The sequence below is a fragment of the Micrasema longulum genome, unplaced genomic scaffold (assembly GCF_059751315.1).
Source record: "Micrasema longulum isolate JH-2025_06_02 unplaced genomic scaffold, ASM5975131v1 h1tg001969l, whole genome shotgun sequence".
In the NCBI taxonomy this organism is placed as follows: domain Eukaryota; kingdom Metazoa; phylum Arthropoda; class Insecta; order Trichoptera; family Brachycentridae; genus Micrasema; species Micrasema longulum.
The window spans coordinates 377412-402819 of NW_028279142.1; the positions used below are offsets into that span (position 1 = coordinate 377412).

Sequence of the window (25408 nt, forward strand, 5' to 3'; positions counted from 1 at the left end):
CATTTAGATTACTTCCTATTGTTTAGAACTGATTAGCAACTTGCGAAATTTATAAAAACTACGTAAATTTTTCTTCTTATTATGCATCAAATAGCGTGGATGACACTGTCAATGCACACACCTGTGACGAGATCTGAGAGCCAACTGAATGTACTGGACAAACACGAGTATCCGACACGTTACGAATTGCATTTCACAGTCTTATGGTCAGTGATTCACTCCTCCCCATGGTTCATTCCTACCCATGTTCCCCTACCCGTATTCTTGTTAGGATATTAATAACACTAACATGCAAATCTCAATATACACATTCACCACAGTAGTTGTACAAAAATATAAAAGCAACGTGCTGATATAACACATTACATATTGATTACCCTGAAATTATGCGGAGCATTAGTTTTTTGTTTCGGATAATTACCTTAGACAGCGTCAGCATAGACTGTTTCACATTCAAATATACAGGACCAACCTGCCAATGGTTATGCCTGTTGGAAAAGCTATCTCTATGTTGAACAATATTACTTTGGACATTGACATTTTTCACGTCTCTGAGAGAGTTTTTCGTTACAAGATTCTCTTACTTTTATAACACATTCTCTGGATGTTATGTATACATATGTGTTATTTTTATACATACCTAATTGTACCTTATTATTTTAATTATTCAAATATTAGAATAAGAATATTCCATGTTGTAATTTACATATATATGAATAAATAAAATTAATATTGAAATTAAATTATTTTATATGGTAACAAACACCAGCGTGCACTTAATTATAATACAAATATGTTTATTGTTTTAAGAACGGATGAGTTCGTACTTTTTTATTATGTTTTTTACAGTCAGTGCAAGTTGGTGTAAGCTTTTAATAGCATGCGTCCTATCATCACATTAGTTTGATATTTTTGCGCATCTACTATGGTAATGTACATAGTGTAGATTTGCGCTTTAGTGTAATAATAAGGTCCTGACGAAGAGACAAATAAGTCTCGAAACCATAGAAAAGTCGGTATGTGGTTATATACAAATATTTAGTATATTTATTTATTTATTTATTAATTTACACGCCTAATAGGCTTTTACATATTTTAGAAATTACATTTAAGTGCAGCAGTGAAACATGAGTATGTAAATTTAGTTAAAATTAAAGATACGAGTAACATAAGAAAAGCTAAAAGATTCAATAATAAGTAAAAATCAGGAAATGTACCAACATAGGTATATGGTACATAGAAAAATATTTAAAAATTTACATATGAAAAATTACACGCATACATATTTTTTTATTTTTTATTTATTTACTTAAGTTAGTTAATATTACATTGTATATTAACTAATATATTTACAATTATAACAAATACTTATTAAATATTTCTTACATAACTACATTATTACAATAAACACAACATTTTTTTTTTAAATCCGTAAGTTTTCTTTCATTCTTCATACTTTCAGGCATCTCATCATACAGTTTTAACCCTTTATACATTAAGCTATTTTGTGATTTTGTTTTTTTCTTAAGTGGTAGTCTTATACTATTTCTATTTCTTGTCCTATATTTATGTACATTTCTATTTAATATAATTTCACTTATAAAATACTTTGGCATGAGATTATTAAACACTTTATATATAAATACAAATACATTATACCATAGTCTTTTCTTTATTCCTATCCAGTTCAATTGTTTTCTCATTTTTTCAACACTATTATATTTGCTTTTTTTCAGTATAATTCTCATTGCTCTATTTTGTAGTATTTCAAACATACATATAAGTTTATATTGGAAAAGTAACATTTGTTATGATGACACTGTATCTTGCTAAACAAATAATTTCACATAAGGAATGACATTCGTCTAATGATTGTTTTCGTAGAACACAAATGGTCAGTAGTTCCTAAACAGTACTGAAGTGCTCACGTTGTTCCAACCCTTATAATGGATACCGACATAGACCTACAAGATCAGATGTTAGGCCTCAATCCGGACAAAAAGTAAGTTGACATTTATTTATTTTAGCAATGTTAAATTACACATTATATTAGCACCAGGTTCTATTATTAATTATTACATCAAATTTTTTACATTAGGAACTTTAGCCCTACGGGAAATTGGATACAAAAAATGTTTTCTTGCGCGCGGTAAAAATTAAAACATTAAATTGTACGGCAAAGATTCTTGAAAATGCACGAAAAAAAAAAAATATATTTGAATAAAAACGCACTACTTTGATTGACGTCTCTGGTTCATATGAACGAACCAATGATGTGACAGCTGTGAAGGATATCCGGTTGCCTAACTGTAAACGAACCATTGGAAAGAACTAACAAAGAACAACCTCTGACGTCCCACGCGGAGTTATTTCAGAAATACAAAACTTTAAAAATCATAGCGCTAATAAAACGATATTTAAAAAAATAAATAATTTTCTTGGCTTAGTTTAATAGTCAATCAACAAATAAAAAATATAAAAAAATCAAAAAAAGACACTGAACTTCCTCATTAGTACTTTCTCAAAATATGAGAGGGTGCATGTCTTAAAAGCCGTTTACAAGTGGATAATACAATAGGTATGACAATATTGTCTTGTCCCAGTTCCGTGAACAGCTTCGACTGCGCAGTACAGAACGCTGTGACAATACGAAAATTCGGCAGCAGTTCACACGTGAGCGCTGCGAAAATGAATACACGACGGCGTTTATTATGAGCGAGTTATTACACGAAAAATATTATTTATTTTAAACCAAGACGTATTGGAATTGTTAAAGGTCGATCTAAATAATGAAAATGATTTTTGCTGTTTCTATTTTGGGCAAAAAAAATGGGCGGGAGCGACACGTTTACAAATCGCTATTGTCATAAGGTCCCGACTATGCGAGTTCACAAGAAGACAATGCGGCTTAATCGTAATAAAATCTATGGTAATGTCTCGGAACAACGTTCTGTCCTAGAAATTGCTTTTTACATGTGGACAATGGTCAAGTCCTGGGACAGAACAATATTAAATTCCCCAAGCGTAGATCTAGATCTGATCGACGACTCAGCACTCCGCTACAAATGAAAGCTGAGTCTCATCAAATTCATAAAAAAATAGTATTTTACTTTTGCCGCATGAAATTCACAATTATCTCCAAGATAAACATGAGAGTTTGGTTTGATTTGATTACATTATACTAGTATTTACATGCGCAGTATACGGAACAATATGTTTTTGTCTTAGGATTTAGTTTGGTGATTATAATACACAACGTCCTAATCATTAGGTTATCGGAAAAAAAGTGCACCCTGATACCCGAAGGATTAGAAATTTCTATTTGAATACGGTTAGGGGAATTCAAATATAATTTTGATTCATCTTTTTAACTATTTTTGGCAAGAAACGAAAATGAAAATGTTAAAATTCATTGTTTCTCTATAGGAAGTTTATAGGTGCATAAGCTGGATATACCTTATATTGGTTTTAATCTACAGAAGCGTGTTGTATAATTTACTACGGGTGGATGATAAAAGGTGTTTATTTGGTTTATTTCAAAAAAACCAATAATAAATAAATTTACTAATATTCTGCTGTTACTATGGGAACAGGTTAAACAGGCGAAGTGGTGTGGTATAGCAAAATATTTCTACGGATATACTGACTTTAAATTCTTAACTTCTTCAATGTCGCTGGACGAATCCTGATGACAAATTATGGACATTGGTTTGTGGTGATCTCGATGATGTCTTTTAGAGTTGAATTACTTATACGGTAATAATGCCGATAAATATATTTGAGATTTACACATGAGCTGCATCATCATTACCTTTCCGCACCTAATGGTGCAAAAATCACTGCATTAGTACACCAATCGCAGCGTATCTTGACCATTTTTGTTACATGAAGGTAAGACGATCAGTCTTACTCTGTGAAAATTCCTATTTGGATAAATATTTCAAGTCAACCATGTCAGGAATCGAACCCGAGACCTCTTACGTGGTAGGCAAACGAGCTGAATACTACACCACAAGGCCCACAAATCTGATCTGCATCTGTCCACCAAATTGGAACATTCAGTAATTCTCTAAATGTTCTATCATACAATCTATAAAAATGTCCAAACAAGTAGACAAATTTGGGTAGACTGATGATGCAGATTTTGTTCAGATCTCAAACATCTGTCTCTATTCTTTAGCTGGCTTACCCGGCTTAGGGATTTGAACATGGTTAAAATACCGTCGCCTATTTTGACTACGGATTGATTTCTTTCCAGAGCAGAACCCGTTAAAGATGAGAAGACGAAGAAGAAACAGGGCTTTTGGCCAAGTATGACCATTGAACCGCTGTGGTTTGGTGTGACCATTTCCTTCAGTATGGGCTTCATAGCCTTCAAGAACATGTTCCTAGAGAGGGCCTGCCTAGTGGACTTGGGGTACACCTACGAGCAGTGCTACCATTCGGAGGGCGCCGTCAAAGCTGCCATAGAGGTAAAAATCATCAATATCTTAATGCATTTATGTTATGTACGCAGTACCGTATTAAGAATGGAGAAAATACTAACAGATAATATTTATTATTCTCATTATATGTATCTAAGCAATGAAAAAACATAATTTTGTTTTAATTATGCTGGAAAAATCTCAGAGTAATAATGCGCATGTTATAGAGGAGCCCAAACGTAGAAAAACCATTCTATGACTATTAAGTATTAAGTTAGGTACAGTTCGCAGCAAAACAATGGGCCGTGCCCAGGTCGAGAATTGCCATATCGATACTCATTTGCATTCCAATTACTTTTGAACGTGTACACCTTTGACGCTCCTACTGCTGCAACCGAACATACTGCGATTCACCATTGTCGATTTTTATTTATTGTAACGAGTTATTTACAAACAAAGCCAAGCACATCGACGAAAGCATCCGTTACGCGTCTGTTGTCAAACAAAACAAAATGGCGAGATGAGAAGTTGTCGCTAACTAAAAATATGTAACGGTTTTCTTCTATGCAAAAAAACGATATGGCCCCTCTATAGCAAGCGCATTATTACTCTGAGGAAAAAATGCTAATACGAGTTTAATACACATTATATATTATAGGATATGAATAATATTTGTGTTTGATATAATTCGGTTAATTGTTGGAATATAACGGTGAGTAAGAACTAAAGACGAAGACGTAAAAAAATATTTTTATTTTTGTAGAACTTTATTTGTACATGGGCTAGTTTATTGACAAATAGTAATACCCGTAAATAACATATCTGGTTCAATTGACTGTCTCAAATTGCTGTCTAAACTCTCTATACTCCTCAAAAAGTTCTTAGGAATAACCTTTTTCTTCATACTTCTCTTGTCTCATCTAATTATAGGCAAAATTCATATTTATGGTGAACTCTCAATAATTTTAATGAAATAAAAAAATCAATAAAAATAGATTTATTGCAAATAATCATAATGCTGTGCGGCGGTTGCTTTCGAAATAATTTTGCAGTTTTTTTTAATTTTTTTAAATTTTGGATTTAGATAATTGTTTATTTTATGTTTAAGAATATATTTTAACTTACTGGGGTGCTGTTCGTAAAATCCTATATAATGCTTATATGTTATTAGTTTTTTTTATTATATACATGTAGCTGTTGGTTATCCGAATAAAGAATAAAGTAAACAAAATTGTAACCAACAACTGAAATATATTATTTTTTAGTTTTAATGCGCAAGTGAAAATATAAAAAAAAACAAAATGAAATAGATCCTTTCACCAAAATAGAACTAGCTTTATTTATTTATTTATTTATTTTACATAAACGGCATGAATTGCCTTTAACATATATTGAACATAAATATTAAAAAAAAAAAAAAAACATATTTAAAAACATAACAAAAAATTATAAAATTGCATAACTATAACAATAGTAACAAGTAGGTAAATACACATAAGCAACCAAAAATATTAACGAAATAAATACATAAATATGAAAAAACAAAAAAAAGGAAAAACATTTTAAAATATAAAGAAAATTATAAGAATAATATTGCAAGAGAAAAAAAGAAATCAGACTCGTTTTATAACTATCAAGTTCAGAACCAAATATATCAGCCTTGTCCTCATACTGATTGCCATATCTATGGAGCCTAGGGATAGGCGAGTGCATGTGATAGTTGGTCCTAGAACTTGCAGAACAAAAAGGAGATCTGTGGCGGGTATGTCGACCAGGTACACGGAAACACACCAACTCCAGCAAATCAGGACAGTCAATTAATGAATTGATCACTTTAAAAAGTAATATTAGGTCAGTTAGGATTCTTCTATCAGAAAGTCCTAAAAGATTTGCTGAAGACAACAATTGATTATAATTAAATAAAGCAGCAGGAATATGAAGTTATATACCATGTATAAATAATTCAGTTTATATCGATAGTGACAACTTCAAGTTAAAGAAATTGAGCAGGAAAACGGAATAAAACTACTCTTACTCAAATGAAAGACATAACCCCCACAATACATCACATACAAATAATATAATCACTAGATCCTCAACACATAAACAACTTAAACAAATACAAACTAATACCACTTTCAGACAAAGGGATTTTGAGTATTATTCAATTAAAATCTATAACCTACTTCCACTATCTATTAAAGCAATTAGTAATGAGAAAATGTTTAAAAAGGCTATAAAAAAATGGATAGTGGAGCTAGGTAGAAGTAAAATGGATTGTCTCATTCGCCCATACCAATGCTGAATCAACTGCTCCACAGCTGTATGGCTTATGTTAGGTTTTTGTTGTTTTCATTGTGTGTTTTGTAATATAAATAATATAGATGTATATAAATACCTTGTTTTTAAAACTGTCTGAATATTTGTTAATTATGTTTGTTTTTTAAGTGAGTCTTCTCTGTTTATTCTCAAATGTAATAAAAAAAAACTAAATTGTTAAGTGTCCTCGGCACGGGAAACCCCAGTGAGGTCACATTATTTTTATTATTAATTTATAGTTTGTAAGCGAAAAATATGAATAAATAAAAAAAAAAAAAAAAAAAAGGAGAGGAAGAAAAGAGTGTCTAAGAAAGTATTTTTTTCTTCATGCTGATAGAGAAATTATGATATTCTTCTTCCTGTTTCAAGTCTTATTGAACCATTCCTGGTTTTAGTTAGAAATAGTGTGAATCGTATTAACTTTACATTGGCACCGATTTTTGCGACGCCAAAATCTGATTTCTCAGGGATAATTTGTATAAGTTTATATTTGCCTAGTTAAACATAAAACAAACTAGAAGTCTTGAGGCCAAACAGATAAAGGTTGTGATCATTCAACTCCTTTGACTACATTCTTAGCTAAAACAAATAGTACTGTAACTATAAATACAATAAGATAAAATTTTGATAAACAATACAGATAATAGTTGTTATCAACGATATTTTGAGTTTCTCCAACTGTTCATAAACAAGGAGGATGTCACCCCGTAGGAAGAGTTATCAAGTTAAACATATGAAAACAGGGATGGAGAACAGTTTTAAGAAGGAATATGAAAGCGCATGCATTTACAGAATTTATGACATCTCATTGGCTGGTTTAAGTGGGCAAATCAAAAGTTTAAAGCTTTTATACTTCTTTAATCATAGTCAGTTACAATTACTTTTTAAGACCACCTTATGAAAACACGACATATACAGTAATTTTATTTGTAATTTGAAAATACCTGCTTGAAAAGAGAAACTAAAAACTACATTGTTGTAATACGTAACTCCCTAATATTATTATTTTTTTATTAATTTTTTTATTCAGATAACAAATATAAAGTTTACAATATTACTACTAAATACAATTTTTATATTAATTTCATTAATTTATTTACACTAACGTTTCCCATTACGTAAAAAAAAAAAAACAATTCTTGTGTACAGAATGGGGAGTGACGTCTTACAATAGTTCGTTTATTTTATTTTTAATTATTAATATTTTTAGGATAACACAAAAAAAAGATAAATCAATGGTGTTGTTTTATTTTACTTTATTTTAAAGGTCCAAAAATGTTTAATTCTTTTTTTATTGATAATATTTTATTGATCCCAAACTTTCAAAATTTTCCTTCTTTTAAAAAACACGCATTATCCTGGATTCAAACTAAAGAAATGAACTCTTTTTTTCGTTGATATATTTTGTTCCCCTTTAATAATAAGGAATATATTTATGTTTTTTTAAAATACTATTTATTTCCTTGTTAATTACTTTAAAATAAAAAAGTAAATTATAATCTTTTACAGAATATTTTCTTTTCTTTTTCTTATTTAACACAAAAATATTATACTTATCTATTTATTATAGGAGCAAAAATTCATAAACATTTCTTGTATATCCACGAACAGGTCATGCCTTTGTGGGATTTACTATTTTTATTGTTAATATGTATTTTATTGCTATGTAACTACCCATTATTTTATGAATACTCTGTTTTACCTCTTAAGAAAAACAAAAAAAAAATGATAAAAAAATAAACATACATATTGCAAAATTGCCTTTTACAAAACTTATAACACAAATTAAGCCTAAAAATTATAAAACACATTCAGTAGAGTTTAAATAAAAGTTAATATTAGTTAATTAAATTAATTTTTGTTCAAATAATGTTTTTTTTTCGTTTACGTAATGGGCAACGAGAAAAAATATATAATTTTGCAAAATACCGTATTGTGTATTTTGTAATATTGTATTATTGTGTATATTTCTTACTAAATAAAGACTGTTTAAAAAAAATAATTATGATATTCCGGTTTTAGGTCGTCTAACTCCAAAATTTTAAATTTTTCACTTTGCTTTAACTCCGAGATAAATTGTTTTCATTTTATAGAAAATGTAGGTTTTGAGTTTAAATCCCCAACGTGTTGATTGTGTAAAATTACACAAAGAATCGAGGTACACCCATCACTTTGGAACCTCAAAAAAAGAGTAACCTGCTAAGTTTCTATTTTAGAGGGTTGTTAACAGGTGAGAAAGAAGGTTATAAAATATACTCCACAACGCCCGGACCAGTTGAGAAAAAAATATTTATTGTACTGTTTCTTGCAACCGGCGGTAGTCGAATCTGCGATGCCAGTTTCAATATATCAGAAATGAGTTTTAATATCATGTCGTCATTTTTTCAGATGGAGACTCAAAGGATTGTGTCATCCCTTTCCGTTGTTAGCGGTTTTGTTGGTGGATTGATAACGAGCATCTTATTGGTATTCCTCGGTCCGTGGAGTGATAATAGTGGCAGGCGAAAACCCCTCATCATGCTTCCTCTAACTGGAATGTTCCTTACATCACTGAGTTTGCTGATCTTCCAAGCATTCCCAAATCTGTCAACAGTGTACGCTATTTATGCTGAGATAATCCCACTGTCTTTGGGAGGAAACTTCTCCATGTTGGTTATGTCCAGTTTCAGCTATTTAGGAGATGTAAGTATCTTGATTCAAATATATTGATTCTGCAGGCATTTTTCTTAATACATTTTTGTTGCTTTTGAGTATTCTCCCTACGATTTATGATTAAGTTAGAATTAATATTTGGTGATTGTCTTTTGAAAACTCATTTAGTCAAATCTTCTCAAAGGAGCCTAAATTAGCTGTTTAAAATTTCCGGGTACAGATGCTAGTAAACATTAGGCATATAATAATAAAAAAATACAGACAACTAAATGAACCACATATTGTATCTTTATTTAGCCGTTAAAACTAATTTTACAAATTGATATTTAAACATTAAAAAAAAATATTTATTCATATAAAGATACATATTACAAAAAAATAATAACGTGTCCCTAACTCTATGAGGCCAAAAGCCCTGTATTGAGTTGGAATACAACAGAATAGAAAGGGGGAAGCATGTTTCTTATTCAAAAATACTAGATAGAAAAATATTAACAAACATAAGTTTAAATGAACATCTGGACAACACGCTTAATAGTACTATGTATAAATCTATTCAACGTCTCACAGCAGTCTCCTGCAATGGTCTCTTCCCTTAGATACAAAATCCAAAATTGTACATTTCTCCTAAAAATGGCTTTCGTTTTGGAGAACTTTATATGTTCACCCATGACATACCTGACATTTACATGAATAATTGTATATTTTTAATTCATTACAAGCAATTAAAAAAATAACTCAAATATTGGAATATATTTGATCCTTTATAAACCAATTTGTAATTAACTCTGCATTACAAGTTTGTAAATAACCCTGGAGAAGGCATAGAGTTTTATAAAAAAATAAAGTTGTACGTTAAAAACAAAAATATTTCATTTAAATCTATTGAATTATAATTTTCCACAAAGATAGGTAGTTCTTTAAGCATTAAAAAAAACTTTAGAAAACAGCTTACCTACTTATTTAGAGTTCCAGCTAGTCTCACCTTAGGAAGCCTAAAATCGTCTTCATTTTCGTTAGATGCTTGTGATCATCCTTCATTTTAGCATGTCACTCGGGAGGATCAAGTTTAGGATGCAAAGTTCTTTAATTTGGTGCTGTATGGATGCAATAATTCAGTTGAATGGTCATATAAAAATGATAATATTTAACATTTTGCTAGTATGAAAATGTCTTATTTCACATTTGTTTTTAGATCTGTTACAAAACAGGAAGATGCACTACCACTGTGATGGGAAACAATACAGGATTTATCACGTTGTTTATTGTAATGGGGTCTTTATTGGCCCCAGTTCTCTACAGGTCCATAGGTTTTACGGGGATGTTTGCTGTCTCCCTTGTATTAGAGGTACGTTTTGAAATATTAAGATTTTAATAAAAAAATATTGTTTTGTTCCGAAATTATTTGATTCCATTTTTTATTATTTTGAACCTCCCTGTTTTTATAAAGTAGCGTACTTTCTGAACCACCTTAGTATAGCTTAAATTTGTTGGAATTAGTACAAGTGTTCTTTAAATAACTTTCCGTTCTACATTAAAATTTCTTGATAAACAAACATCTCAGATTACGGTCACTAGTTGCAAAGTCCTTGATTACACGTGCTAATGACCAACAAACTTTACTAACGTATTTTTCATATCTCTCCCCTCAACTTGCTAAAAGAAGTGACACTGTCTTTTTCAAAATTGGCAACTTCCAACTCCATATACTTAATGGAGAAAGTCATAACTGTGTTTTATACGATATTTCTTAGAGTTTCGTGATGTATATACGCACGCATTGTCCACAGTGTAGTGGGTCAACGAGTAATAATTGTTTTGAGTTTCGAGTATGAACTTACTTAATTAAGCATAAATAAATAAAATATAACTGTCAAACCTAAGAACCTAAAGAAATTTGCCTTATACTTACCATGCAAGGAAAGCTGTAAATTTAGGAAATATGGCTTTCCACAAATTCGCACACTTGGCCAGAACCATCTGGGGGTTGTCTTTTGAAACTTCAACAGTCTATTACAAAACTATATTCTTAGGCATCGCGTGCTATGCAGCTGGCTGTTATATGAGTTGCAACATTTTAGACGAATTATTTTAAGTGAACAAGGGCAACCTGCACTAGCTATGCGTATAGGACATGCTCGACGGATGTACTCCCAGTTCTTACTAGCTTGTCCCCTTTGAATTTGGAGGTTCAGCAACGATCTGCGAATTTTCACTTAAAAAGAAAGCGTTCCTCTGTTATTGGTGGTGTTCGTCTTTTTCCAACTGATGGAATGCCTCAATCGGTTATAAAAAAAGTCTTATCTTATAATGCTCATCTTAATTCTTGGCAATCGCGATAGGAATCATTCCCTTCAGGGAGGGTACCTTTATTTTTTTTTCTTCAATCTATCAGCGCTTCAAATCTTTTTGGGTTATCTGGACTACGCAATTTTTTAAAAGGTCATGATAAATTGAATGAAAAACGGTTTGTTTTTAATATTGTTAATCAATCTTCTAAACACATCCGGCGATCTTCCCCCTTTCCCGCTCTCTATGATAACTGAATGGAGCTTCTCGCTACTATTCATGGCCCTGTTATAGGTCCTGTCGAACATATAGATCTTGTGGCTTTCAAAAATAATTTTAGGCTTTTAAAACATTTCGTTATCATTTCAGCGAATTGTTCATGTCCAATCAATTTAATCCCAGTCAGTGAAACATTCACTTCCCTCTTTTTCAAAATCCAGTGAAGTGCATATAATGTACTTCTGGATTATCTTCTTTCAGCACAAATATGCTTAGACTACCAGATTGCAGAGAGTTCCTTCGGGTAGATTTTCTCGTTCAGTATTTTTTTATGTATGTGGGCACCGCCAAGGAGACTTATGTCCTCAGATGCGGTGTGCGGTATGTGGTGGGCTAACTGTCGAATCTACATGCATGCGCGTAATTCAAGTAACAATATTTACGATATTCTTCAATAATTTGATTAAATCAATCATTATTAATTAGCGTATTAAACTCCTTTTCATTTTCAGTTGACATCGATAATTTTTGCGTACTACAAGATTAAGGACGTTAATGTCGCTGAGAAAATACCAAACATATTTGACTTGACACTTCCGCTGCAATCACTAAAGTGTGTCTTCAAGAAGAGAGAAGGAAACCGGAGGCTGATTGTGCTGCTCATGGTTCTTGTACCATGCTCCCATTCCATCACCTTTATAAGTAAGTATAATAGATCACTAATATTAATCATCTATCTCCTTATTTTTGACAATAACTCCTAACTGGAGCAGGTGAACATCACTGGACACTCTAAAAAGTCTTTTCCGCTAGTCAGAACTCTCGTCTTCAATCTCAAGTTTGGCCGAATACAGTAGGAAAGTCGTCATCGACGGCTTTCCAGGACGCAGGAGCCTGCAGATGAGAAAAAGAGGCAACTTGGGTAAAGGCTTTTCTGAGGAATCCGCAGTACGTTTCCACGCCAGGTCCACAGCCGTACCTTCAAGACGTTGCTACGTCTACTTTGATAATGGTTTTTAAATGTTAAATAATTGTGTTCGATAATGGTTCTGAAATGTTGAATAACTGTGTTCGATAATGGTTCTTAAATGTTAAACGACTGTGGAATCATCTCCCATTCACCATCAAAGATGTTACTACATTATCTCTGTTTAAATCACGTCTGAAGAAACATCTCCTTTTTTTTTGCACTACAACAGGCCAGGAGGCCCAATTACAGTGGTGAATTACATCACAGAACACCCAGGCTGGAGAAAAATCACATTATTTTTTTTTTGTGTTCTCACCGGGAATCGAACCCGGAGACTTTCGTGTGTGAGTCAAGCGTCTTGACCACTACGCCACGGAAGCTGCCTTCATTTTTCTCTTCCTTAATCTCTCTTCCTTTCCTCTTTCCTCTTTTTTCCCTTTTCCCATTGAGTAATTGTTTTGATTTAAGGTAATTTATAAACAAATACGTTTATTTTTTTTTTATATATCTTTAGCTTTTTAATCTTTATTTTCTATTGAATATGTTATTCAACTTGAAAATTAAAAATAAATAATAATTTTATTGATTGGTTGGAAGAAATTGCCACTTGGCAATAAGCCCGTTTATGCACAAATAACATCATGTACAAAAAGTTAAATAAATAAATAAAAAATAATGTACTATCAGTACTGTCATTGTACAGGAGTTAAATAGTCGGCATTCTGTTTAATGAATATATACTAGATTTACAGACAGCATGCATCTTTATGCTCTTGCAATTCCAAGGAGGGTTGCGAGCTCTTTGTGCATGCCACATGCCACCATCCTTAGTTATGTGATTTCCCAAATTTTTAATGCTGTCAACTTTCTTGATCCTATCACCATTATTATATAAAAGTGATCAAAGTTAGGACAGGACTTGTTCACACAATCTAGGTCGTTCAGGTATAAATATTGATGATATAGACGAGCGGAATTTTTATCCAGTTTGCCAACAATTTTCTGAAATCATTATAGGTTCTCCAAGAAGCATATACCAGAGTACTTTAAGTTGCAAAACATTGAGGGGGAAATTACGTCTATGTTTTGGTCAGGTTGTATTGATTTACATAAAATAATATCCATTAATATAAAGAATTAGAACCATGCAAGGACAAAACCTTGTCTCACTCCAGTGGAGACCACGAATTAAAGAGCTGCAGTTCTAACAGATCTTGGAATAATTACATTGAGTAAGCATCGAAACTTGTCGAGAGGAATAATGGTGCGGACTATCAAAGACTTTCTTATAGTAAGCGACAAGTAAGGGCTTAATAAATTTTATTTCCAAATTCATACAATCAAAAATATTTTTTAATATTTATGTATAGGTACCAACTTGTGTAAATGAACGTAGTTATGCAGAAAGCAGCCAGTCCACAATTTTGAAAAATTGATATATTGATGTTATCGGGTGCAGTAAGGTCAATTCTATGTTCTGCTAAAAACAGCCAGACCGCTTTTATACAAAAAGTTGTTTTAATGGCCTTCTGAAAATGGTATCAATCACAAAAAAGGTATTTCTCAATTTGTAGAAAACATCCACAGTACTATAAAATCTTAACCAATTTAAAAATCATTAAAACTGGTCAAAAACGTAATTAAATTATTTTTTGACATGTAAAAAAAAACGAATATATTCCTCATTTGTTAAAGTCAAAAACATTCCAAATGTTGTGGATATTTGTTTATTCAGTCTTTTCACACGTGTTATTATCTCAGTTTCACTTTTCTATGGCTGGCTGCTTTTTGCATAACTGCGTTCAAATGATCCTACTCCTTTATATATTTTAGCCATTGTTTATAATTTTTAAACCAACTCGTATGATGGCATTTGAAGATTTTAAATACATCAAAAATGGATGTTTATACATATCATGTATTTATATTCGTAAAATTTATTTTCAGATGAAGGATCCATCACATACCTTTACACCAGGAATAAGTTCGCTTGGTCGGAAGTAGAGTATGGAATGTTTGCTGCAACAAAGAGCATCATTCAAGTAGCAGGTAAAAATAATAAATTTTTTTACGGTTCAGTTGTATTAAATAATATTTTTCATCGAATTGACAGAAAAAATCGACGCTTTTCGTTTACTCTATTCAACTAAAAAATAAACGAACTTGTCTGATTCATTATTCCGCAGTCACACCTATTAACAATATTGAGTTTGTCCAAATTTTTGTAGACAAGAACTGGATTCAACTCCCTGGGGAGCTGTTTATATTAACATATTACAACAGAGATGAAGAACATTTAAGAGAAGGTAAAATAGAAGTCTAGGCATCTACAGGGCTTATGACCTGTCAATGGCTGGTTTAAGTGGCCACTTTACACACTGTGTAACATTCACCATTCTGCCCATATTTTATTTTTATTTTTTTTATTTTATTATTTTTTCACGCCCATAAGGCTTTTACATACATGAAAATTTTACAAAATATAAGTATATAAACAACATTAAATTTAAAAAATACAATATAAAGCAACAAAAGATAGAACGGTGTTAAGAAGTAAAGTTGGTATAAAAAAAGAAGATGAGTATATAAACAGCATAGATTTAAAAAAAAACACAATATAAAGAAATAAAATAAAGGAACAAAATAAAGGAACAGTGTTAAGAAGTATAGTTGGTATAAAAATAAAAAGATGAGTGTATTAACAACATAAATTAAAAAAAAAAAATACAATATACTGTAATAAAATATAGAACTGTGTTTTAAAGTTAAGTTGGTTTTAAAAAAATTAAAGCAATATATATATATTTCTATTTTTTTAACAAGCTAAAGAAATACAATTAAAGGTTTAAAGCAGCTAGGTACATAATGTTATAAAATACAATATGAACAGAATATTAAGTTCTATTTGATAAGGAACATATACATTGATATTTAAAATTTACAAGACTCACGCTAAAGACATCGATGTTGTTAGCATATTGGTTCGCGAGTACATGCATCCGCATTACTGGCGAATTCGCGCTGTAATTGGTCGATGATGGACCGCAGTAGAACAAAGTATTACATCGGGTAACTCGACCAGGCACTCGCACATTAATCAAATTGATAAGTTCACAACAATCGAACATCGACATTATTATTTTAAACAAAAAAAGCAAGTCATTTAATTTTCGTCTGTTTTCTAATGTTTGGATGTTTAAATAATCATTTAAGTATAAGTAATTTATGTATTCAATCGGTATACTTAATTTAAAATTGATAAAACGCAAAAATTTATGCTGAACTCTTTCAATGTCCTTAACTCATGTGTGGCTATGCGGTAACGGATGTCTACCTCGGGTAAAAAACATTTAATAACTCTCTTATTTTTTTAAATAACCAACTCATATTTTTTGTAATCTTTATATGGACTTTTTTACACCAAAATAAGGAAACATTTTTATAAAAAATGCACGGGCTTTTTCTATTAAAAAACATTTTCTTCATTTTGTAAAATAAATTAAAACAAACGAAAGAGATGCCAGTATTATAAGTGGTTTATTAAATTTTATAAGAAAGAGCACGAGAATATAGCATATCAGAAGACCGACAAGGACACTATTAGTTAGGGGCGGAGCTTGAGTGACCGAGAAAACAATACCGAAAGAGTACGATACAGAATTATACCACTTGTGGGACAGAGAACACATTAGTCGCGTGAAGTTTTTTGTAGTATATTGAGCTGACGCTGTATTTAACACACCGTGTTCCCGAAATGTTTCTACAATTTATTCACAATTTATCTGATTTAAATTACTTTTTGACAATTCTTGATGGAATTTCATTGTAATGATGTAATATTTACATACATTTACATATAAGTTATTAATCAAAAATAATTGGTACACTTTCACTCATTTCCACACTTAAGATAATATTTTGATTTCTGTAAATCATCCTTACATTGTATAATATTCGCCAGTCTGAAGATGTCCATTAGAGGATGAAAGCGCTAATTGGTCAAACAAATAAGTGGAAGTGTGCCCAAGGATTTTTGATTAAAACCTTATATGTAAATATAAGTTATTACAACATTACATAATTTATCATGTCGCTCATCCGGTGCAATAACGACATAACTGCAGTGAATATGATTTTATTTTATTAAAGATTGTTATAGTCATAAATTACTTTTTAAAATATATTTTCACAATTTTTTTGAATATTACGTTAGTTTGGACTGTTAATTTGTTAACGGATTGCAAAAAGTTTTCAAAAATTACTTCAAATGATCTTAAAATATACCAATAAAAATATTAATACTTATATTTACGTCGTTGTTGTACTGGGATAATATATTTTTAGACAATTATGGCAAGTTATTACCTGTGGGTGAAAATAAGATCAACTGATAATATATATTTATTATTTAAATTTACTTATCGAAAGACTATTATCTCATTATTAAAAAAAAAAAATCTCAATACTATTTGACATTATTGGTTGATTATTTTAGTTAGGGTTCCTTTAATCATTATTTGGCTCATCGCGTATGATTGATACATCAGTACTCGAGCTACTCGATGATGAGCTTCAGTTTGATGATGACGATGATGAGCTTGATGTTGATATAAGGCTTCTTTTTTCCTTTTCTGCAGGCTTAAATTCATCACCACTATCAGTTAGCGAGAAATCTTCGTCATAATTACAGACATTACTCATCCAATCTCCGTTAATATTTTGTGGTGCTGATGGTCCTCCATCAGTTTTGTGGTCCTGAAAAATCACAGTAGGGTCGTTGTTACACAAAAAAAATTACAAATAGTTTGTCACAATCACCTTTATGTCTACACAGGCACAGACACAAGCGCTTTCGGCAGGTCCCCGCGCGCAACTTACAAATCAGGCGTTGTTGTCACTAGTACTTACAAAATTGTTCAAATTTTTCATTGGCACAAATGCTCCCTGGTAGTTTGTAGTCAAACTATCATTCTGCCGTTTTTCCACCGGATAAAACACGTATTTATAAGACTTGTGACATACTTATCACGGTTTTAAAAAAAAAGTTAGTTGTGTCGTTTTTGCCCCGGATGAGCGATGTCTCGAAATTTTAATAACAAAGAAATTGAGAATATTTAATATGCAAGTGATGAAAGTAACATGGAGATGGAAAATAGAGAAGATGTATTAGACGTGGAAGACAATATTGAGTGTGAAAATACAGAAAGTGAAAATGAGCCTTCCAAAGGAGTTTGAGGGGGGACCAAATTTTAGAATCAGATAATGATAATGAATAAAGAGAAACCGTTTTAGAGGGGAGCGAAAAATCCAGAAATTATACTTCACTACAACCCTACAAAAGTAGTTGTGGATATTGGAGACAAATTAACAAGATAATATTCTTGTATGAGAAAAACTTGAAGGTGCCTGCTTAGAGTTTTGATGGAGCTGATGGATATTGCTTGTTTAAACTCCTTTATTTTTATTTATTTGACACTTTATATATATATATATATATATGTATATATATATGTATAAATATATGTATATATATATATATATACATGTAAGGGCGGGCATATTACCTTAAGGCAATTTCTTTCTACCTACTTAAACCGTTCAGTTTGAGAAAATTATAAATACATGGACATATTGAATCTTACAATTTTATACAAAAATTAAAAAGAAAGATTAACAAATTAAACATTTAGTTAAAAAATATATACTTTACCATGAAGAGCGGAGAGGGGGTGGGAAGGAAAGAAGAAGGATAAAGGAACAATTTAAATATTTAGATAGTGACATTTTAATCTTGACTTAAATATAAATAAAGTAACTGTATTATGGATAAAAAAAACACTGATTAGAGAATCAACGATAGAAGTTTAAGAATATTCTTTCCGCGGTCGTTAGCTTTACAATTTGTAGTTTCTAACGTAAATACACGTAAACATAGTGTGTGAAATTCCACCGAAAGCAAACGAACGCTACCGAAATGTTTTTAGAAACGCACTATTCATGTTCTTTCTCTTCTTGCACCAAACCATCAATTTCCATGATGTTGAATTGCCAACACACGAAAGTTCAGAAGATGTAACAAGAAAAACAGGATGGTGTAAAAATGCCCAAATAAACATAGTGCACGTGTTTTTTCTGAAACTCGTCGAAACTAAATCTGCAATATTTATCGACGTTAAAGGAAAACAATTGTGTGTTTTGAGGTGCCCAAAAAATTAATTAAGTAATTATAATGCTTCAGAGTTTTGACTCAATTCTTGGACAGGCTTTTATAATTTATATAAGCGTTTATTGAAGAAGCGATTTGTAATGACATTAAAAAGATTTTTCAACTCTACGTATATTTTTTGAAGTTATAACAAACTGTTGTAAAGTATGTTCAAAGCTTTTTTTAACCGTTAAATCTATTTAACGTTAAATCTAAATAACTTTGGTTCTAACCAAAGTTATTTAATTTAAAGTGTTCAAAAAATTTGTTCGTAACTAGTTTTAAAACACGTGTTTACGTTGTCATTTTTGTGTATGTGTAATTATGATTTAATTATATTACGTATTACGTACTATTATTATATTTCTTACAAGTTTTTTTTTGCTATTTTTTTAGGTATTATTTCAATATTATTCTAAGAATATGTTTTAACAGCGTTTTTATTTATTCTAATAAAATCTAGTATTTATTTGCAATAAAAATTTGATATTCTTTTTTGCATTAAATAAGAGTTGTATTAGCAAAGCATACTTTCTAGTCTCCCGGTTGATCTATTTCCGCTAAATTCAGTCGTAAATGTAATTCGGAATTCAGTCGACAACCAGACGCGAGCGGTAGCACTTGCTGGCGGGATTTTAAAAGGAATGAACACAATTTCTAACTTTATTTTGCATAAATATGCTTTAATTTTATATTTTTTATGTAACATCTTTGAATAAATATCATTTTTAACACATACCATTGTAAATAATTTGGTATTTTAGCTTACATTTCAAAATATCTCGACTTATGCTTGTGGTCACATTGTGTTACCACACCGGCTGCAAAGGGATTATTCAGCACAGTCTTTTAAGAGTTAACATGAACCCTGTAATGCGGTGACCATATAACTGAGTTATACTCGAGTTGACTTCGCACTAGGGCAATATACAATGTTTTCATTATGTTTATAGACTCAAAATCCCGTATCGTTCGCAGCAAAAATCCCAAGGTTCTCATGCTCTTATTTGTAATGTTTTGTATATGTTTAATAAAACTCAGTTTTTCGTCAAAAAGAATACCTAAGTCTGTCATCTCTGTAACTTTTTCTAAAGGTGAAGAATTTATTTTATACGTGAAAACGATGGGATTCCTGTTGTGGCAGAATGTCATAATTTTGCATTTTTGAATATTAAGAAATAAATTATTTTTTTTACACCAATTATACAAATTATTAATATTTGATTGCAGAGTTTCATAATGATTAATGTCCGATATTTTTTTTAATATTTTAATATCGTCCGCAAAAAGCAAAACTTCGACATCATGGAAACAGGATGTAATGTCATTTACGAACATTAGAAAAAGAACAGGCCCTAGGTGACTGCCTTGTGGAAGACCACTAGAGGCAGAAAAACAGTCTGATTTTACATTTTTGATTTTTACATATAGATACCTGTCAGATAGATAGGCTCGAAACCAATCAAGGATAGCTCCACGAAAACCCAAACCATACAGCTTACTTAGTAATATTTTGTGAGAGACTTTGTCAAACGCCTTAGTAAAATCGGTGTATATACTATCAACTTGATTTTTATCATTAAAGGCTTCCAATATGTAATTATGGTAAAGCATTAGGTTTGTGATATTAGAAAGCCCCTTTCTTAAATGTTCTTCATCTCTGTTGTAATATGTTAATATAAACAGCTCCCCAGGGAGTTGAATCCAGTCATTGTCTACAAAAAATTGGACAAACTCAAAATATTGTTGATAAATCCACCTGGTCCATGAAGAAGTATAGATATTGAATAAATAACATTTTCAGGCGTTGCCTAGTATGTAGGTGAAATAATTCAATTAGATTAATCTCAACCGCATAAATAAAGGTTTCAGCTCTTTAACGTCACAAACATCGACAGATGAAAGAATTGAAGGAATATAGATGTTCTAATATGGGCAGAATGGTGAATGTTACACAGTGTGTAAAGTGGCCACTTAAACCAGCCATTGACAGGTCATAAGCCCTGTAGATGCCTAGACTTCTATATTACCTTCTCTTAAATGTTCTTCATCTCTGTTGTAATATGTTCATGTTATTAATTGAGATTAATTTAATAACAACAAAATCAAATAAATAAAATTTGTTGACCTAGAAAATTTAAAAGAATTTTAAAGAATGACGAGTATATCGAGAAAAACCTCAAAAAAGTCAACATATTTTTTCATTACAAAATGGATTTAGAGTTTTACTCTCTGTTTATTTTTTATTTGATTTGTAACACAACTATACAAAGATTCATATGATCCTGTATTTTTAGAGGGAAGAAACCTACATATTTATTCTTTTTTCTAGGTTCTTTTACCATCGTACATGTCCTCAAAAGAAAATTGCAGATGCGTGACGAACTAATAGGGTTAATGGGAGCCTTGTCTCAACTCGCATCCACCCTGATGCTGCTCTTTAGTTTCCGCTCATGGATGCTTTTTTTATGTAAGTGTTGTACAAAGATTCAAACTACTGATTTATTATTAAATTACTTTTCCACTGTTTAACATTCAAACAAATACGTTTTATCTTTACTGTTTATTGCCGTGGTTCTTGATTCAATATTTGCCTCCACTTTACACGATTTGACGAAAAATTCAAATGCAACGCAAATAACATTTAATCTCGTTTTTATTGTTCCACGTTTTTTTGTGTGGTATAAATATTATAAGGACAAATATTCAAATATGATAGCGTAAAATAGTATCGGTCAAAGATCTATTTTTGTACAGATTTGATGACTACTTGTCTGCGGTGCGAGTATTGCGTAACTAGCTGTACTACAAATACAAATTCTTACGAAAGATGCACTTACTATGCGAAACATCGTTAGTCAAAATACTAAAATAAACTTCGGTTCTACAGGAAATTAGAGACAAAAATGTTTTCATATGCGCGGAAAAAGAAGTGAAGTTTCTTGAAAATGTACATAAAAAAGTATTTAAAAACATTTTAATTAAAGCAAGTTACTTTGAACGACGTCACTTCTTCATATGAATCAATCATATAAGAGAGTTGTGGAAGATTTCCGGTTTACTTACCGTCAACGGACCAATCGGCAGATCTGACCGTAAAGAAGCGGAAGAGAACTTAAGACGTCACTCGCGGAGTAGTTTCAGAAATACAAAAAATTTAAAATTATAGCGCCGATAATACGATAAATAAAAATTAAAAAAATATATTTTTTAGATTACTTTTACAGTCTATTAACAAATATTAATAAAAACATTAAACCTCCTCATTAGATGCCTAGCTGAATTCGTATATTATTACATTACTAAAAAAATGTTTGGGTTGTGGTCCCGTGGAAAGTGTTGCGGACTCACGGATCAGAGGTCCGACGTTCAAAACCCACTCTACGCCAACTTGATTACCATTTTCTAATAGTGAGTGATTTACAACTCTTTAAAAATGGCCCCCAAAATTGTAATTTTTGTGTTCATTATAAAAACGCTAATATTTATTTTATTTTTTAAAAAAAGTCTTAAATGTTCTGTACGAATTTATTTTTTCCTATTCATTTCAGCAACATTATTGGGGGTATTCAGTAGAGCAGTAATGATAGCTGAGAGGCCAGTTTTGAACAAACAAATAACAGCTAGCGAACAAGGTAAGCAACAAAGTTCCGAGTCTGTCCAAATGTTTGTAGACAGGTTTGATTTCAATAAATTTTCTTTTAATGCCTAGACTTCCATATTTTCCCACACTGTTGGACCAAATTTAGAACTGAACAAAGTAAGCTTTTGTACCTTTGTGATCGTTGTAATTTCAATGAACAAAAATCTAAGTTAATTTAAAAAATCTATATTACCATATTTTTCTTGTAGTAACAGTATAAAGGGAACAGATTTTGGCTCTGCAGTGGCGCTGCGGACACTGCATTAGTTTGTCCGAGGTTCGAACCCCCTGCTTCAACAGATTTTAGTACGAAAAAAATAAAATATTCAGTATGTAGGTGAAATAATTAAATTAGATGAATCTCACCCGCATAAATAAAGGTTTCAGCTCTTTTACTTCACAAACATCAACAGATGAAAGAATTGAAAGAATATACAGTAGACACTCTTTTAAAAAATATATATTATACAAATTTATAAAGAAGAAAAAACAAAAGAATTTGAGATGAATAAGTCACTCAGATACCAACACCAACATAATATTAAAATTACTAAATTCCATACAAGTCATAGTCAAAATAGCTTTAACTTTAAAGGTGTAAAAAATTATAATAATCTTCCCAATTAACTAAAAACTATTAAAAATAATAGATCAATAAATAAATTTAAAGTTAATCTAAAGAAATTTTTTGATCACGTGTAAAAAGTACATTCAATTTTAATTAGTATGAATGTATTATTGTTTTATGTTTTTGCTTTATATATTCTATGTTTTTATTTTTCTTTCTCATGTACTCGTACTTAAAATTATATATACACTACTATGAATAAACACCTAATACAGTGTAAGTCTCCAAGCACAAGAGTTAGTCTATTTTTTTGGAAAGTTACAGTGATAAAAATAAATATGTACATCTTCCCTTCCCTCCTTATCCTCTCTTCAAGCATTTTTGTCTTTATCCCGCCCAATTTACAGTAACTTAATGTTCTTAAAATGAATATTAAAAAATCTTTGATTATTGAGTACATGAAAATAACATTTTTATATGTATACATTGTATGTATTTATTTGATATGTAATATATTTTCTTTACTAACTTTGTATACTATAGGGAAATCTGTTATTAGTTCTGAGTTTAGACACTATATCTGTTTGTTTACTAAAAATATGAATGTAGAACAGTTGATTTCCCAAATAAAATAAAATAAAATAACATTTACTAGATGTGTAAAAGTAGATATGTTAAGAATTTTACAAAAACATTGACTTTTTATGAAATTTATAATAAAAAAATATATATAAATGTTTGAATCTGGGCAGAATGGTGAATGTTACACAGAGTGTAAAGTGGCCACTTAAATCAGTCAATGACAGGCCATAAGCCCTGTGGATGCCTAGACTTCTACATTCTTCATGGCTGTTGTAATATGTTAATATGTTCTTCTTTTTACTATCAACCCGTTTCTCTCCCCTACTGGATATAGGCCTCTTTCAAAATTTTTTATGATTTTTTGTCCTGAGCACTCCTTTCCTTTTTCCATCCATCACGAGTTCGGCGATGTCGTCAGTTCAGCTCTTCTGTAGTTTCGGTCACCTGCATACGACGTAGGCATCAACAAAAGTAATAATAATTTATTATTTACCAATATTTTTTTATTCATTTTCCAGGTAAAATCAACAGCATCACCGCAGTAATGGAAAAGTGCCTCTCATTCGTCATAGTGCCCCTTTCAAACTATGTATACGTCTCAAGTCTGTCCTTCTTCCCCAGCAGTTTTCTCCTCATCAGCATATTCGCGTGTTTCCTACAAATCATCGCCTACGGAGTTGTCATGTGCTTACCACAGGAACTTAGTCTAAAAGACGAGAATCTCAAATCGGAGGCGTTAAAGTGTCTTAAAGTAAGCCAGAAAGATGGCGGACAAGTTTGAAAAATCTAGTAAACTAGGCGGAATAATTAAATTTATGAAATTAACTTAACTGAGGAGAATAATTTTTTCGGTGGTTCGAAAGATGGGTGTCAATGTTTTATTACAACGAAAAAAAAATCTTTTGCTTTCTCAATGTTCACATTTCTCAATACACCGAAGGATAAAAAAATATCCACCGAAAAATGGTTTTCAAAGCTCTGGAAAAAAGAATAGACTTTGTTCACCAAAAAATTTAGTTAAATTATAATTGATTTATTTATAAGTTGCTTTACTTTATATTCTTCATCTTCTTCTTCGTTTTTTCATGGCCTTTTCACATCTCAACTCGGGTGTTCTGGCCAGTGTCGAGTATTTTTGTTTTTTTTTTTTACATATATATACACATGTGTTAGTAATATAATATGTACAAGTTAGTATGTTAGTATTTAATATAATATATGCATATAATAATAAAACATATTTACAGCTTTACACCATTTACAACTAGATATTTACATAGGATTTTAAATACACGTTTATTGGGTGGGGACAGGAGAGTTAGAATATGAATAGGGAATGGGATATTAATATCAGAGACGTCGGATAGGAAATCAGGATAACAATCATTTATGGGGCATCCAAAAAAAAATGGTTTAAATCTTCCTCATCTAGCTGACATTCGCAAATGGCAGAGTCCCGGACATGGATTCTGAGCAGGTGAGAACCATTGCAGCAGTGCCCAATGCGCATTCTGCATATGGAGGATGTCTCAAACTT

General features: G+C 31.1%; 1 protein-coding gene across 1 annotated transcript; it reads left to right on the forward strand.

Moving 5' to 3' along the window:
• The first annotated feature begins 1863 nt into the window (after positions 1–1863).
• On the forward strand, positions 1864–24917 carry LOC148273381 (putative peptidoglycan muropeptide transporter SLC46). The gene is made up of 9 exons (XM_088238794.1): positions 1864–2002; positions 4259–4472; positions 9132–9425; positions 10591–10743; positions 12416–12605; positions 14821–14922; positions 21411–21548; positions 22630–22713; positions 24390–24917. Exons 1-9 carry the CDS (start codon positions 1947–1949, stop codon positions 24650–24652), a joined length of 1494 nt encoding a protein of 497 aa, XP_088094920.1. The 5' UTR covers positions 1864–1946; the 3' UTR covers positions 24653–24917.
• The last annotated feature ends 491 nt before the right edge of the window (positions 24918–25408 follow it).

Excerpts from the sequence above, each read along its gene's own strand:
- LOC148273381 (XM_088238794.1), top strand. The coding sequence starts at position 1,947 with ATGGATACCGACATAGACCTACAAGATCAGATGTTAGGCCTCAATCCG. Across the intron at positions 12,606-14,820 it reads CCATTCCATCACCTTTATAA|ATGAAGGATCCATCACATAC; the intron begins GTAAGTATAATA and ends ATTTATTTTCAG. Across the intron at positions 14,923-21,410 it reads GAGCATCATTCAAGTAGCAG|GTTCTTTTACCATCGTACAT; the intron begins GTAAAAATAATA and ends TCTTTTTTCTAG.